Source organism: Echiichthys vipera (assembly GCF_963691815.1).
Source record: "Echiichthys vipera genome assembly, chromosome: 3".
In the NCBI taxonomy this organism is placed as follows: domain Eukaryota; kingdom Metazoa; phylum Chordata; class Actinopteri; order Perciformes; family Trachinidae; genus Echiichthys; species Echiichthys vipera.
Window position 1 is genome coordinate 11623003 of NC_139828.1, and position 17739 is coordinate 11640741.

Sequence of the window (17739 nt, forward strand, 5' to 3'; positions counted from 1 at the left end):
TCACCATTCAGTGACAGGTGCTTTCTGGCCACTAGATGTACTAAACTGACAGTTTGCGGCAGTTTGGTAACCTCAGAGGTTTTCTGCCCACTTCCCTGATTGACCCCACAGTATCAGTTCCTACTGGGCAGGTCAAAAGCGGGTGTACTGAGGTATATAAGAATGCACCAGCAAGACAGGGTCCCACAATACTGTACCAAATGATACAGGACATGGATAAAGAATGTGTCAAAAGTGTGTGGTGTTAAAATAAAATAAAATAATATAATAGAGACGACTCAAGAATTGTCGATAGTTTATTCATGAAGCAATATATAAGCAGGACACAGCAAGAGCTGCACACAAACTTAACTTTCTTTTTATTTTCAAGTAAAATGTGCATGATTATCGATTAGGATTATTTTAAGCTAGAAAGTGACACTTAATGTGAATCTCTACGTAATCTTTTGGTACCAGTATCATACAATAACTACCAAGCACTGTATAATAATAGCAGCAAGCATTAGTCTGCAGTATGTGAAATGATTTTCTACAAAAATCAAGTGTCAAAATCAAATGCTGGATTTTCTCTGTCTCCCCATGCCAGTGCATCAGACATGATTGGATTTCCTGCGAAGATAAGAAACAATCAACATGGATACACTGTGCGTGCTAAAGCATGCTGTATGTGTGAAATTGTGTTAGCAAACAGGTCGCACCTCTTTTCTTGAATCGCATTGTCATTATTATTATTATTATCAACAAAGCCAGTCCTATCAGGACAAGTGTCACGACAATGTAGACCCCTCTTACGCCTGTAGACAGCAGCATGTCAGTCCCCAATGGCTTATCTTCTACAGGAAAGATCACAGTCAAAACAAGGCTTTTTTCCTCACTGCATGTTTCTTGATCAGCACATCATCCATCGCTCTCTCTCATTCATCACTAATAATTGGTCAGTTGAAAGATTGTACAGGCATTCATAGTTCAAAGCGGAATCCTAATGAGCGTGTTAATCTCCTGACTTTCCCTCTAGCACCAAGTTTTCACATATCCGGTGAAATATTTCATCATGCAAGGATTGGCACAAAATTAATAGTGATTTTTGCATTTTTTGTCAAATGTCTTACAAACTGTTTAATAGATTGCCCTGCATTTCAATATGTTAAATTTCGAACAGCCTTAGCTGTAGGTTGTATTTTAAAGAAATTGTGGTTACTCACATTGGATCAGCTATTTGAATACCAGAACAGAAAGACCAAAGTCATTTGACAGTGTTGTGAGCACTCACGCTGGCAGGTGGGTAGATCTTGATTCCAGTGGCCTGAGTTGTTGCATGTCATAGTTGGTGTTCCCCTCAGCCAGAAGCCCTCATCACATTCAAAGTCACAATGGGAGCCATAGCTGAATGGGGAGTATTGATGGCTGCAGTTCATCCTCCCATGTTGAGGAGCCTTGGCCAGTAGAGGGCATGGCTGTGCTGTAGATTACAAAAAATAAAAACAAAAAATATGATCAGCATCAGACAAAACAAGCCTCATCTTCATCTTCTTTTATTCCCTTCAAGACCAAACCATTGATTCAACACATGACAAGCTAATGACACAGCCGGTGTGTTGAGTTATAAATGAATGTATGGACACGTGTAAACCCACATTCCAAGTGATACGTGTGCAGTAATGTGCACCCAGCAGGTGGCAATATATGCCAAGTGTAGCTCTCCCATATTATGATTTATTACCCAGACAGCAGGGCATTTCTCTACTCCACATGCCCAAAGAGGAGCACTCTGTGTCAGCTATGCCCTTCAGGACAAAACCCTCCTCACAGGTCAATGTGCACCGAGAACCAAAACTGAACTCTTCATAGGGATCAGAGCAGACTAAGAAGCCATGAGAGGGAGGGTTCAGAGCAGGACATCTTTTAGCTGTAGAAGATGAAGGAGAAGGAGAAACCAATATATTTAAGAGCTTTACTTGGTAAAAATGTTAAGTCAAACTATACCATTTAAATAGCACCAGACAAAGCACTTCCATACTCAAAGTGGTCGAGTGGTGGTAGAGTGGTCAAGGTGTTGGCCTTCCGGCCAGAGCAACTTGGGGTTCAGGGTCTTGTTCAAAGACACTTCGACATGCAGCCAGGAGGAGCCTTATGATTAAAAGGGGGCCAGTTCTACTGCCTGAGCCACAGCCGTTAAAATAACAAGTTCCTTGGTTGAATATGTAAAACAGATAATAATAATAAAGAGAATTATATTTTTCCCTCTGTTATCTTTACCAAAGCAACCAGGTAAGTCTGTGCTCCATGTGCCCAGAGAAGTGCACTCAGTGTCAGCTGTCCCATTCAGGAGAAACCCCGCCTGACAGATTGTCCTACACTGAGAACCAAAACTGAACTCTTCATTGGGATCTGAGCACGATAAGGAGCCATGAGAAGACGAGCTCAGACTGGGACATCTTTTAGCTGGAAAATAGAACAGAGAGAGGGAGAGAACAATGAGAAATGTTAAAGTGGTACTGGAGTGAAATTACAGATCATGATAGAGACGTTGTATATTATTTCATGTTTTTTTACCCAAGCAATGTGGTATGTCTGCACTCCATATGCCCAGGGAGGTGCACTCAGTGCTGGCGGTTCCATTCAGTAGAAAGCCCTCGTCACAGGTAATTGTGCAAAGAGAAGCAAAACTGAAGGAGTCATGTGGGTCAGAACAGGATAGGGAACCATGAGGAGGATTTATTGGGTTACACCTCTTAGCTTGAAGAAATACAGAGACAAGGGAGGGATCATTACACATATAAGAATTGAGTAATTTCTTTAAGTTAAGGGAGCAATGAGAACAGACTTAGTCATCTGTGGCCATACCCTGGCAAACAGGAAGTGCATGACTCCAGTTGCCCTGGGAAGAACATTTCATAATGTCTGTGCCAATCAGATCAAATCCTTCTTCACAGTGCACAGTGCATATTGAGCCATAGCTGTGCACCCCTCGAGGGTCCTGACATTGCATGAATGCATGGGCTGGACTTTTTAAACTGTTGCACTGTACCACTAGAGAATAAGAAAAAGAAACAAGTCACTCGTCCGCCGTCAGGAAGCTTGTGTTGTTTTCGGGGAGCCCTTATATAATGTCTGTGACCCACCTGTGCATGTAGGTGCAGGGTTGCTCCATTGACCTGACGCCAGGCAGGTGAATGTGTTTTCTCTGGTCAGGAAGTAGCCTTCCTGGCAGGTGAAGTTACACTGTGAGCCAAAGGTGAAAGGCTCCACAGCATCCACACATGTCACGTTGCCCGTAACAGGAAAGAAAGTAGGGGAGCACGTTTTGACTGTGGTGGGATATAGATATAAATCACACATAGTCCACTCAATAGAAATCAATGTACTTAGAGAAATACGTCACTTTGAACAACTGTGTATTCTGACTCCACTTTTATAAACATAGCATGAGTGTGAGGTAGGGGTGAGTGTGAGGTAGGTGAATAACTATGCTGACACAATTTACAGCCAAGGGAAACAGTAACTAACCACCCACAATAAAATACAATGTTATTTTCCCAATGCAGACATAAATGAGTGTGAAGTAAGGTGATAACAGATGTGACCTGAATCTGATCTGCCGTCCAGTCTGGACAGGATGTTACTACTCATATTGAGGCCAGCTAAGTATTAGTAAAAGGTGGCTTTCAATCTATTAACAGTGGTCAAGTATTACACAGAAAGGAAGTTACTTAAAGAGTGGCAGTTGCAGAGAATTTCACAAAAAAATCAGAGAAGATATTGTCATAATTAACATTAAATTGCTACATTTTTAATCAAGGTAGCCTATTGATATAGTTTAAAAGCTCTATATGATATTGTCATGTCTTTTTATTATTATTAAGCAGGTCAAGGTGCGATATAAATACTGTGAAAGTATCAAAACACTTATGGGGGCTTAAAGAGACAGGCGCTAAAACCGAGTGTTTCAGCAGAGAGTGAATACAGGCATGGAACCCAAAATACCAGTATGAGCCTGAAAATTAGCATAATATGGGATCTTTAAAACATACTTACTCAAATGTAATGACAATTATTTTACCTGTGCATGCTGGGACACTGGCTGTCCACTGGCCGATGTGGTCACATCGTATTTGGTCCGGTCCACTGGGCTCATAGCCTTCATCACACTTGACCTCACAGGTGGAGTTGTAGCTGTAAGGTGCAATGGGGTGGCTGCAGTTCATACTACCTGCACTGATGTTGGCGTGGTTCAGAACTTGACACTGTTCAACTGATATAGGCAGTGAGATTTTCCTTGTTAACTTTGACATCTGAAATAACAGTTGTTTTGGCATTGTTGATATCTACTCGACAAACCTTGACACAGAGGAACAGGGTGGTTCCAACCTCCGCTGGCTTGGCACACCAGTTGAGGCACCCCCACCAACTGAAAACCAAGTTCACACTGGAAATGGCAGGAAGAGTTGAAACGACTGGACCCATAGGGATCGACACAGTAGTGAGAACCTTGTTCTGGATCCAGCAAGGGTTTGCATGTTATTGCTGAAGAAAAAGACAAAACAAAAACATTGCTAGGTACAGTATATTACAGAAAAAGGTTATGCCTGTTTTAAAGGACAACATTTTGCTCACCTTCTTCACAGCGTGACCCCAGGAAACCAGGATGGCACCGGCAGGTATAGTTTCCTATGGTCTCCACACAGTCTGCATTGACACTGCAGGAATTTGATGTACAAGAGGCTACATACAGAGAGAGAGAGAGAGATCTCACATGCTATAATATAACTCTAAAGCAGTCAGAAAATGTGTTCATCCAAGAAAATGTTTTACCAGAATAGCAGATGGTTCCCTTCTTCTTGCGGCAACTCTCATTGTTCCACTTGGCTGTTTCTTTTTCCCTCTTTATGTAAATCTCCACACAGTCCTGAGTTGCTATGTTATCTGGCTCATCTGGTGCCCAATTCTGAGCCTCTTTGGGCACCTTCTCATTTGTTTCTTCCCAGATCCACTCTCCATCCTTTTTGTCTATGCCTATCCAGTAATATCTTGAGTTGTACGGCAGCAGATTGTTGATGAAGTCACTCTCCTCTTGGTTCCGGATGGGCACCATGTCTTTGAAGTGCTGCCGGCACCACTGACGGGCCTCAGGCCATCTACGGCTTGGACTGATGCTGTAGTTGTAGGTCCATGCCTGTGCTCCTCCTCCACTGCTCAGGTCTTAGTTTTGGTAAATGGACAATTAGAAAAAATTGAAGCAGGAAAAGAAGAATCTGAAAGACTCTGATTTTGCAGACCTACCTTGAAAAAATGCACTGAATGCAACTATCAGCACCATGTGATGCAGGCGTTGTCTTGTATCAACTGACTCTTGAAACATCTGAAATTAAATGAGATTTTTTTTCCTCATGATTGCATATGAGTGTAAATGAACATATTCATTCGTACTGATCTTTCTTACCATTTTCAGGTCTTCAGTCACTCAGTCTTGTTCTTACTCCACTTTGCTGATGATTGATGAGAAAGTGGCATTAAGTGTGCTTCAGGGAATGAGTCAATGACCAATTTTGTAATATCACTTTTGCCATAACTTCCTTTCAGGAAATTAAGCGCTCTACCACCCAGAAACTGTGGGAACACAGTATGCACCATGACCATGTTGAGTTTATTTAATTAAATTGATATTTAACAAAGTTACCACAGAAATGCATCTCTAATGTTGTTACATGAGTTTACATATGCACGATCTGATAATAAACCATTAAATACACACACACTTAATGCAGTACATCCCAATGCTTTAACATAAAATATATTAGACAAAACACTGAGCTAATGACTTGTATATAGCCTGTGCAGCAGCTGAATGCCTAAGTTTAGCAACATTGTACTAATACGAGTAACTGCATTTAGGTCACTATAGATATATTTTAGTAAGACATATATGAGGATCCAGTTGTCCTTCATCCCTGTGCCTCAGAGAATGGACTTGTGGCTTCTTCAGGCAGCCTATAAATGACAAGCAGATTACAGTTTACAGTACTTTTTTTTTTTTTTTTTTAGCATTTTAAGTAACAGAAGCAATAAACTGTAACATGTGGGTTCATTTTACATATAACATTTGCATAAATGGGTGGACCTGCTTTGAAGAAGTACATTTCAACACTGACCTTAATTGGGCAAGTCTCTTTGCTGTGAGAAATTAACAGACAAACAGGTCTATTGAGATCTGTTGCAATAACATGCATCTGTATTTCTGTGAGGTGTGATTGAGAAACACTGACTTTTTCTACGTTTCATCCAGCAAAAACAGATGCCGCAGAGGGCTGTTAAGGCTCCACACCCAGCTACAGCCAACAGAGCCTGTTTATAGTCTGGGAAAAGAAAATTAATTTATGTCATGTAATACTTGACAGTGTGCTTATTTATTTTTGAGTTACTATTTCAACTACAACTACTACTACTACTACTACTACTACTACTACTGCTGCTGCTGCTGCTGCTGCTGCTCATCATACTAACAAACATTTGCATAAGGGTTCTAATGTGTAAACCATAGACTGTATAAAAAGTGGACGTAGCCTCTCCATCATGGTCCGTTATCTCAACTTGATCCAATCGTACTCACGCATTGATGTGACGTTGGGGGGAGGGAGATACGTCTGTCTGGCTGATGTATACCTCCGAGGTAAAGTGAGGGCCAGCGGCTAGCTGTCACTCAAGAGGCTGGGCCACTAATTATTCATAAACTTTAACCTCCAACTAAAGTGCCTGGTACAAAAAAATGCACTCCTCTCAGTGTTGTCATGAAGATATGACCTAAACATGCAGACTAGAATGCTTTTTTGTACCCGGCCTTAAATAGTTTAATTTTGCTGTGAAAACGGCTTATTTAAAATTGGGTTCAATGAGAAATTGCTCTATTGTGCAAACTACCCTAGTGGACACTCGGACTACAGTTTTTAGCACTTCCATATTGGATCAACCAGGAAGTCGCTGTGGTGGGGGCTTGGTGTAAACACACCTTTACTCAGCAATGGCTTTAAAACTTCACTGTGCAGGATGATGAATGTGCAAGATCAATTTAGCTAAATTCAACACAAATAATAAAATCCCCCGGTTGCTTGATGGCACTACTAATGTTATAGGTTGTATTAAAAAAGCACAATCCTGGTACAAGTGAGACTTGCACACTTCCTCGCTTTAGTACAATACTCAAATAAAAAAATCCTTATACTTATTGTGAAGTAGTAGGATAACTTCTTATAATTCATCAGAAGCAGAATCACTTTTGTAGAGACAGCAGAAACTGTACGATGGTGTATTCAACCTTTTGTAAACAACTTCAAATAATTACTTGCACAAACAGGTCTTGGGCCGCTCCAGACTCCGGTGACCCCACAGGTAACATCCGATGAGCCTATTATCAGGTAGCCTGGGTAGCATTTAAGTCGACAGGTTGAGTCAAATGTCAGGTTTCCTCCTGAGCAGCTAAGGTCTCCGTTATCAGGCTGAGACAGAGGCGGGCATTGCACAGCTGGGGGGACAAACAGGTTAAAGTTTATCCGCAATGCAGTTATGTAACTGTTTACGCTAGATTTCTACTGTGAAAATAATACATTTTTAGAGTGCATAACTGCTGATGCAAGTATTTTTTATCAGAATATTGATGGGATCCTCAGCCTGGCCTCAGGAAACAGAGGAAACAGATGTGAGTCTTATGATGACTATGTTAAAATGGTTTCATCAGAATGTGAGTTAGAAATGGGATATAAATACTGTGTATACCTGACACTGCTGACCAGGATAGTTTTTAGGTATGCCTTCACATATTAATTATCTGGGACAAAAGGCCCCTCATACTGATATTCTGACATCTTACAAATTAAGAATCAGATACACCTTTATTGATTCTCAGTTGGGACATTTGTTTTTTGCAGCAGCACAACAGAAACCACATAAATACATACAGATTTGTGTAGAAAGTTACTGTAATACATAATAAGATGTCAGAATCTTAAATATGAATATTATTGTCACCACTTTACTTAATGGCAAACTTGCTCCTTTTTACATCCAACTTATACGGCACAAAATTATCGTTCATTTGGAGTTGTGTTTGTTTCCATCTGATGAATGTTAGGCTTATATTCACTCTGCTTTTGGTCTCCACCAACTTCTGAGGGAAATGTCTCTTAGTCTCTTAGCGTTAACTGCTCCACTTTGCTCTGCAATAATGAGCTTCCTGCCGTGGCTGAAAACAATAAGCTAGACGCTAGAAACTATAAAGCTCTATAGAGCTGAGGGGAATTGCAGAGTTGGGCAATAATATAAAAAAAAAAATTCCACTGTCTAATCACAGCTTAGCGACTGTAACAAGACATGGTTGTGCCTAGTTACAGTTAGCATGCTTTGTATGGTTAGCAATATTTGTTTTCTTAGTTTCGGAGTTAACTAACTAACTCCTCACCTGTTTGGCACCTGTCTCCCTTGAAGCCAGGCTCACAGAGGCAGGTTATGGTTTCCATGGTCTCCTGGCATCTTCCTCTACCGCAAGATGTTTCATTACATTGGGCTGAAATAGAGCAATAATAAAACAACCTCTACTACAAATGTACTTTTGAAATTGTAACAAAACCAATCCGATTTACATACCTCGATAACACACAGGAAATTTTTTACGGGCGCATTTCTCATCATTCCACTTCCCTCGGTTTGGGCCATTGTTCACGTAGATCTCTACGCAAAACTCTGTGCTGTGGTTGTTATTGGGCTCATTAGCTGCCCATGACTGCTCACCAATCCACGTGCTGTTATTCCCTATCCAGGTCCAAGGTTCATTCATGTGGTTTTTAGTGATCCCAATCCAATAATATGGACTCTTAGTTTTGTTTGGCAGCTGAGAGACCAAATAGTTGTTCTCTTCCTGGTTTTGGATGACCACCATGCCTGTGTACTCCTTCTCGCACCACTTTCGAGCCTCAGTCCAGTTCATGGTCTTGACTGAGTAATGATATGTCCAGCCCAAGGTAGTCTCAGCCAGGGAGCTACCTAATATACATTTTGAAAGAAAAAAAGGACAGCTCTAGTATAATAATTCATCATATTATCACAATGTTATTCCCCACATTAAATACAATCAACTATACTTTTTGACTCAGTATTAAAATGAATACTCACCAAGGAGAAGGATTAATAACCACTTCATCGTTCTTCGTGATCTAGAAACACCTGTTGGCTGTTCAAAGAAAAAAATGTCAGAAGCCAAAATGTTGATGACTATCATCATGAAAAACGACAGAATACACACGCTTACCCAGAATTGGTGATATATGAACAATATATTTTCTAAATAGTTTGAAATAAGTGAGATCCTTTCAGTTTTTCTAATTGTATCAAACATAAAAGATTATACCACAACAGTGCAGTAAGTGAATGTTTGCTTGCTGCAGCAGGGACCAATGTCAGGTTTTTATATTTCTCCTAGGCTATTCAGTCCAGCATTGAATACCTGGATGTTTACTTTACAGAGTGAATGCATGTGATGAAGGAATGGCTTATTGTAAAAGAACAGATCTTTTGGGATATGCCCCTAGTTTCTCGTAAATGTGGAATTGGGGCAGTTTTTTTCAGTGACGCATGAAAAAAATCAAGAAAAGAATACCAACACAAATAATACAGAAATGTGTCAAAATCAAGTAAAGCCCGATGGAGGTCACCATTAAATCTTGAAGCCAACACAAAGAAATATTGTCCCCCCAAAAAAGGGATAATTTTGCCAATTTTTGCAATCAATTATATATATAACTTCGGCTTTCTTACTTACTTTTCTTTCTTTAATAGGATCCCCATTAGCACTGTGTGCACACACATACAGTCACACACACTTTAACACATAAACATAAACACAATAATCAGAACAACTAATCTCATTGATTAACGATCAAGTAATGAAGAGAAATAAAATTATCATCCTTTTAACAAACATTAAGCCAAACACAAAATTATAAATAACAATTCCTCAAGCATTCATAGCAAACTTGATTTTTAAAGTTATGCAGACAAATCCTTGTCTGCATAACTTTAAATCCTGTGCTTTCATATATTTAGACTCAAGGAATAAAGGACTGTCACAACTTCAGCCAGGCTTTAGTTGAATAATTCCAGACTCTGCCACTCCCTCCTTCTCTGCATCAATTGTTCATTCCTTTCACCTGTCCTGTCCTACCCCCATACTCACCTCCTCATCAACTGATCAATCCCTTAGTGTGTATAAACTGTATACTGGTCAAGTCCTTTTGCCTTCCTGGCCAGATGGTCTAGTGTCCTCACCTATCACTCCAGTGTTCTGTTGAGTCTCATCCTGCCTGTTCCCGTTTTTGACCTGCTCTTTTGTATTTTTGGACTTTCCCTTTTGCCTGCCACTACTGAATTTGTTTGCGTTGCTGATTGATTACCTGGTTTGACCCCAACTTCTCATTTAAAACTATGTTTTTGCACTTGTCAGGTTGGCCAGAACACAATAGCACAACACGAAAAACAGAGATTCTTCAATTTTTCCCAAAGGGATTTCTACATTCACCAAGGTTTATATTCATTTTTTATGATTATTTAATAGTTTACACACACACACACACACACACACACACACACACAGACACACACACACACACACACACACACACACACACACACAGACTGACAGAGCCTGACATGATGGTGCTTTCTTCACGGCCCATACAGAAAATAAGATACAGAAAATATAGTAAATTAAATTCAATTATTCCTGGAATACTTGGAGATGCTGCTTTAACAAAATGAGGGACCTGTATTGTCTTAGCTTTAGGTAACATTAACCTTCTTTCTGTTGCGTATCGTGTTTAATAATTGTGTTGAGCAAACTGAGAGAAGGTCATTGTGTCGCCTGTCCATTTCTGACTAAATTGCATGGGTGGATCTATGCCTTACAGTTAGCCAAGTCCGTCTATTTCATTAATTATGAGAGCACTGTAACCCCGTTTTATTTAGGTGATATATTCCTTTACAAAGTTTGTTAGAGAACAAATAGGCTTTTTTCTTTGTTTTATAAATATTGATACACTCTTGCCTTCTCTACATTGTACCATTGAATGAAGCCTTAATCTCATCGCTAGAATAAACATTTGTCAGGTCTGAACAGTTATTATATAATGTGACACTGCTGACATGTGAATTTAAAATACAGTGCCCATGTTGTCGCCTTCAGTCGGATGAAAAATATCAGATCTGTGGTTCTGCTGAAGTGCTGACACAGAAAACTTTGGTGAAAGAAACAAAGGTGATGATCTGTAAAACAGATAATCGCGCTTCCTGCCTCACATACAGTACCTCTCACTGTTATTCAACTATTCATCTCTTTAATGACTATTGTGATGGAGGTGAAAGCAGCCAAGAGGTCTTCCTGGACCTCTGAAAAAACACACAATGTTGTGCAATGTCAGGATAATGTCCCTGCACAGTGTGTGTGTGTGTGTGTGTGTGTGTGTGTGTGTGTGTGTGTGTGTGTGTGTGTGTACCGTTGGTCTCACAGGAGTGTGCAGATCACTGCTGATCAGCAGCTGACTGCTCTGGAGTTCCTCTCCCTGTTGGATGAACTTTTGTAGCAGTGTGTAGTGACATGCCTGACAATACTATATTTATTTTCATTTGACCGTAGATATTGTCCATGATACTGGAAGATGCATAATAATTCTTATAGCTTTATAATTATTTTCAACAGTCTATTTTCTACAGCTTGTTTTTTAATTTATATTTTGTGCACACCTTATCCTTGCATTTTATTTTTCAGTTGTTCCTTTGAATTAACTTTTCTCCCCTGCAAATTGTCCCCCCGAGTTCAAATACAGTGTTTTGAATATAACTGAATTTAAATCAATGACCAAAAGCATGATAGTTTGAAGTTTTATTAGGAATAAAAAAACAGCACTGCTTTAAACATACAGAAATATGAATGGGCATTTCAAAATCCATAAACATTTGTTAAATAAATAGCACATAAATATTGAAAATATTCACAGTTCTGCAATGGCATGGCAATCCATTCACGATGTTATGTAACATTTAATACAACAATAACATGAATAGAGCCACCTTTCCAGCATGCTCATTAAGCGTTAGAACAATATGTTCAATATAAAACTCCCCTTGGGAGGAAATACATGTCTGAACATCACAGAGCAAATCAGGAATTCAAAAAAACATCTCAAAAACTCTAATCTCACCACAGATAACTTTAACACACTGAGTTTCCCTGTTTATGGGTTTCCTACTAATGTAGGGTCTTCATATCCTGCATATTACTGTGACTAGGGACTCAAATACAGTTATGTTAGACATAATATATATAACTGTCCTTATATGAGTTCTATATGAGGCTGTCAATGCTGTTTTTGTAGAGCTGTGGAGGGTCTTCTATGTCAGAGTTGCTGTAAGAAAAAAAGGGCAAATGAAGATGAGAACTGCAATTCAACAAGAGGACAAATTCAACAAATGTGTTTCTTTAAAAAAGAAATACATAAACAATTGTAAAAATAGTGATTTAGGCGAGGTGAATGCTTCTAACCTGTTTAGCTCAAACTTGGTTGCTCTCTGCTTCAGTCGTTTCAGGATCCACATAGCCAGAGACAGACCAGATAATGTCAGAGCGCCCCCTGCTGCTGCTCCAGCAGCAATGGCAGTAATGGGAGCTGGGGAAGCTGTGGAAACACAATACAATGTGAATGTTATTTGGCCCTTTCTTACTCAAATGTGTATTTTAATCTGAAATTGTATTAAAATATCTTCTAACATTTGTTCCCTTTCTGTTTTACCTTGGCAGGAGGGTTTTCCTCCAGTCCAGTTGCCATGACGATCACAGATCAACAGCTCATGACCGTCTAATGAGTAATCTTGACTGCATGTGAAGGAGCACTGTGAGTTGTACACTTGCTCAGTGTTTGAGCAGTTGATACGGCCATTCTCAGGAGCCTCGAGCAACGGGCATCTCAATGCTGTGGGAGAAGACAGCAACAATTGAAATGTTAACCATCAAGAAAATGTCATTTTAGTGACACAACCCAAGCCCGTGCATCCATATTAAGTAGTTATTACAAATAGAGTAGGTAAAATGGGTATACCTGTGCAGTTTGGTGGTGTGGAGGTCCACTGGCCTGGATTTGCACACTCCATGCTGCGTGCACCTTGAAGCTCATGGCCTTCATCACAGTAAAAAATGCAGACCATACCAAGTGGATGGGGGGTCATGGTTGAAACAGAAATGCTGCAGCTTATCTGGACACTTGCTGGGATCTCAGGAGCAGGACATCCTATTGCTACAAAAAAAGATGACAACATGTCATGACATAGCAAAGAATCAGAGTAAAAAGTCTGTGGAAAAGCTCTGCAGTAAACACGAGTTGTAAGCACACAGATTTATGTGAACATATGCTACCATACCTTTACAGGTAGGTATGACCTGACTCCACTGTCCCTCTTCAGAACACTGAGTGGTGTGTGCTCCCTGCAGTTCAAAGCCTTCTTCACAGCTGAAGCTGCAGGTGGAGTCTGGCCGCAGTTTAGTCAAAGGTTCACTGCACTGGGTGATGAGGTGAGCGTCTCCCTCTGGATTCTGGCAAGTGATGGCTAACAGGAAAATTAAAAAAAAAGTGTTTTAATATGCTTGTCACAATGGCACAAAACAAAAACGCTCATATAGAAGCTGGTTGGAATAAGCTTAAAGTGCACTCTTACCTTCACAGCGAGGCATCCTCTCACTCCACTCAGCTGCTGATGTGCATGTCACCCTGCTCGGCCCTACCAGGTGGTAGCCAGGGGCGCAGCTGAAACTGCAGGTGTTTCCGTAGCTGAACCTCATATCTGCATCATCTCCACAGTTGACAACGCCATCGTCTAGCTCCGGAAGACCAGGGCACTGGACAGCTGCAAAACAGAGATGGAGAAGAACAGGTCAACAGATGCCTCATAACAGACTTCAATACAAAATAGCATGGATATAATGGGTGATATAAAATCCTGCAAGATAAAAAAAAACATGAAAATGTGGGCGTACCAGCACAAAGAGGCTGTGAGGAATTCCAAAATCCTGTCCCTTCACATTGCAGAGTGTTAGACGGGGAACCAGCAAGTACATAGCCTTCATCACAGGTAAACACGCAGGTGGACTGGTAGCTGGATGGGCCCAGAGGATGGGAGCACTTCATGGATCCCCTCTCTGGACGAGACAGCTCTTGACACTGGACCACTGTGGACAACAGGACGATCAAAAACGCATTAAAGAAGGCTCCATTATTGTGATAATACAATTCTGTTGCTCTGAATAGGATTACTACAATAACATTGGTCAATATCACACAACTTTATTTATTTTTTGTAAAGGTTTGTCATACTTCTCAACTCACATTCACATGAAGGAGGCTGCTCCGACCACTGTGTCGCGGCATTGCATTTCAGGGGTCTTGACATACTCAGCTGGTATCCTTCCTCGCAGGAATACTGGCACACAGAGTCGTAGGAGAAGTTTCCATACTTGTGAATACAATTTACACTTCCTTTATATGGAGTGGTCACCTCCTCTTTGTTACACTTGACAACTGCCAGAAAAGAAAACAAGACACAATTAGATATCAAGTCCTGGCTGCTTTAAGAGACTTAAAACAAGCACAAAATCATTATATTTTCTTACCTTGCTCACACTTCTCTCCATAAAAGCCTTCAAAGCAAGCACATGTGTGGTCGTTGATGGTTTCTACACAGTCTCCATAGCGACATGAGTCCTTTTTACAGGCAGCTGGGGAAAGAAGTACCTTTATATAACTTTCATAGATTATTTTACCTATTACCACTACTACAACTTTTTTTTAATGCCATTCATAAATACTTTAAAAGAGTTAAAACAATTGATTCCCCAAACATGAACAAAAACAAGGCAACTAAAATAAGCAACTTTGTCTCACCTGTGTAGCACAGAGCGGTCTTCATCTTCCCGCACCTCTCATCATTCCATTTGCCTGGCTGCATATCCCTTTTAATGTACATCTCCACACAGTCCTCATTCACCCCCGTACTCCTTCCATTTTTGCCATTGTTTGGTTCGCCCTTTGCCCAGTTGGTTGCCTCTGCCGTCAGAGTCTTGTTGGTTCCTACCCAGGTCCAGACATTATTGACCTTGCGGATCCCAATCCAGTAGTAGGTGGGTTTCCTGGGCAGCCAGTCATTGAGATGCCCGATCTCCTCCTGGTTCTGGATGGCCACCATGTCTGTGTAGTGCTCCTGGCACCAGGCTCGAGCTTGCGGCCAATTCATGGTGGTGTTAGAGTAGAAGTAGGACCAGCACTCTACACTAGTCCACATGCACAGCACTGAGGATGGAGGACATAGACATTAATTAGATGGTAGGGTAATAAGGATGAGTTCAAGGAAAGTAGTAAAAAAGAAAAGTCTAGGGACAGTAAAGTTAAATTAAATGGACATACTTGAGCAAAGAAAGGTCAAGCTGATCCATGAGTTTTTTGATGAGCGGGTCTGAAGTAATCCAAAGCAAAACTCCTGTAAGAATGAAGTAAAAACAGATCAGTTTAAATAAAGTGATACCATAAATGCATCACTGAGCACAAACAAACCATGACCTAAAGAAGACTGTATTAATTGAAACCTCTGCACTCACCATTTTAAGTGATGTGTGTGGTAAAAACCTCCAGAAGACTTTAAGTATTTCTTTGGTCTGTCTGATGAGATGATTCTGAGTTGAATGTGCTGAGGAGCCGGCTTTTATGCACTCCACCACTTTTCCTGGAAGCTCTAATCACAGGCGGGCTTTTCAGTGGAAATCCCCCCCCCCCCCCCCCCACCACCACCACCACCACCACCACTGCCCCATGGGGTCTTTGGAAATTTTCATGCTCCTTTCCTTCCTCCCTTGTTTTAGGGGGACTTATCTGTTAATATTAGCATTTTTATCCTTAGTATAGATGTTATTTCATTTTAATATATGTATATTGAAGTACTGCATTCTGAGGAAGATGTATTTTCATTTTAATGTGTTACACTCTACTACATTTCACAGAAACTGATACTGCATACATTTGTCTTCTAGTTACTTTAAAGATTTATATTTTCATCCAAAACATATGATGAACTTGTAAAATGTGGTGTGTTGTTTTACATGAGACTAATCGTCAGTATATAAAGTAGTACCAGTTTAACCAGCTACTACATTAAAATTATCTTTCCATTAATAATCTTATATTAAAAAAAAGCACCGCTGTACTTTTACTTTTGAAGGGACATTTTGCTGCTCATGCTTCTGTATGGAAGCCGAGAACTGTCGTTTTATAATTTTTTAATGCTGTTATGTCGAGATCACAAGTTAATATTTTCGTTAATAATAATAATAATCAACTTGTTTTTGTGAGAAAACAACGGATCTTTCTGCTTCTCCTCTCTACTTATGGCGTTTATCAGAGATCAGAAGTTCAAACAGCCTAAATCGAGCCGATGGTGACGGACGAAGTTAACGGAAGGATACACGTGTGACTACATTCGATTTTCAACGTAACGTGGAAAATAGGATTATATTCACAATAAGTCTAAAACCTGTTACATGTGTCCCTTATAACTTTAAAGGAAAGGAAACAACTATATTGTCTATTTGGGTTGCTGGAATTGTGATTTTAAGGATAATTCCTGACAATGACTGATACATTTGAGTTGATCTCTAACTACAAAGATGGATGATTTGTTTTGGCTTCACTTTCAGGAAGCTCTCAAGCCGTCCATCTTTCCATCCACTCTATGCTACATCCAGAAGCAAAATCAAGCATTTATGTTATTGTATATTCAAAAGTAAAAGTACTGTCATGTAGATCTGTGCCGTTTCAATGCATTTTACAAAAATGTCAGTGTATGCTGCTGTACTACAGTTGCAGTGTTGGCTGATTTGACCACGGAGATGTGAGTCATGACTAGTTTGACTGCAGTTCATGATGACATGGCACTAATCTCTGATAAACAGCATTAAAAAAAGAATTGCAAGCACGGCCAGGCGCAGCATCCGCACTTCTTGACTTTGACTCAAGTACAGATCTCATACAGGACTTGTTCTTATAATGGAGTATTTCACATAGTTGCATTTGTACTTTTGAATAAGCAAAGGAGCTAAATGCCCAATGTTGTGTTAATGCACTGATTATGTACTAATGTGTAATGTAATCTTGGTCAATTAGCACACACACAGCAAAGACCAAATGAATAACATGAAGAAAGCGATAAGTTTCCTGTGGAAGGCGTGATAGCACACAGCAAATACATTGAAGTGAAAGACGACTGAGAAGGAAATTGCCGTTTTGGAAGCTGTGAAATCCTTTGAGCTGATAAGACCCTCTGAGAGAGATGTAGAGTGCTAAAGATATTCCTCCCGTTTCCTCTTACTTGAATTTGAGCCTTTTAAATATCTTCCACCAAATTAAAGCAAAGAAGAGAGTAAGAGTGCATGATGATTCATTCCAGTTGATGCCTATTTGTAGTAGCACAAAGCGTGACCACAGAGAGTCCATAGACTGGAACATGCTTTTTACAGTTCAAAGGATGTGCTCATAAAAAAAAAAAACAATGCGTTGGCAGCAAAGAAATACTTTAGTGCTGTTTTTTATGTGAGTCCAGAGACGGGAAATGTGTGATGCAGGAGCAGAGGCGCCTGCTGCTGCCTGTGTTTTCAGAAGTGACAGT

General features: G+C 40.2%; 1 protein-coding gene across 1 annotated transcript; it reads right to left on the reverse strand.

Moving 5' to 3' along the window:
* Positions 1-285: 285 nt before the first annotated feature.
* On the reverse strand, positions 286-15739 carry LOC310945022 (P-selectin-like). Its single transcript, XM_083910962.1, has 24 exons — positions 15680-15739; positions 15489-15561; positions 14970-15374; positions 14699-14803; positions 14415-14606; positions 14066-14257; positions 13747-13935; positions 13453-13638; positions 13134-13328; positions 12828-13007; positions 12581-12713; positions 6150-6171; positions 5281-5359; positions 4813-5199; positions 4615-4722; positions 4339-4524; positions 4061-4252; positions 3123-3308; positions 2845-3030; positions 2554-2736; positions 2257-2442; positions 1271-1459; positions 699-833; positions 286-609 (listed from the first exon to the last, which is right to left on the reverse strand). Exons 1-24 carry the CDS (start codon positions 15680-15682, stop codon positions 539-541), a joined length of 3963 nt encoding a protein of 1320 aa, XP_083767088.1. The 5' UTR covers positions 15683-15739; the 3' UTR covers positions 286-538.
* Between the last annotated feature and the right edge of the window lie 2000 nt (positions 15740-17739).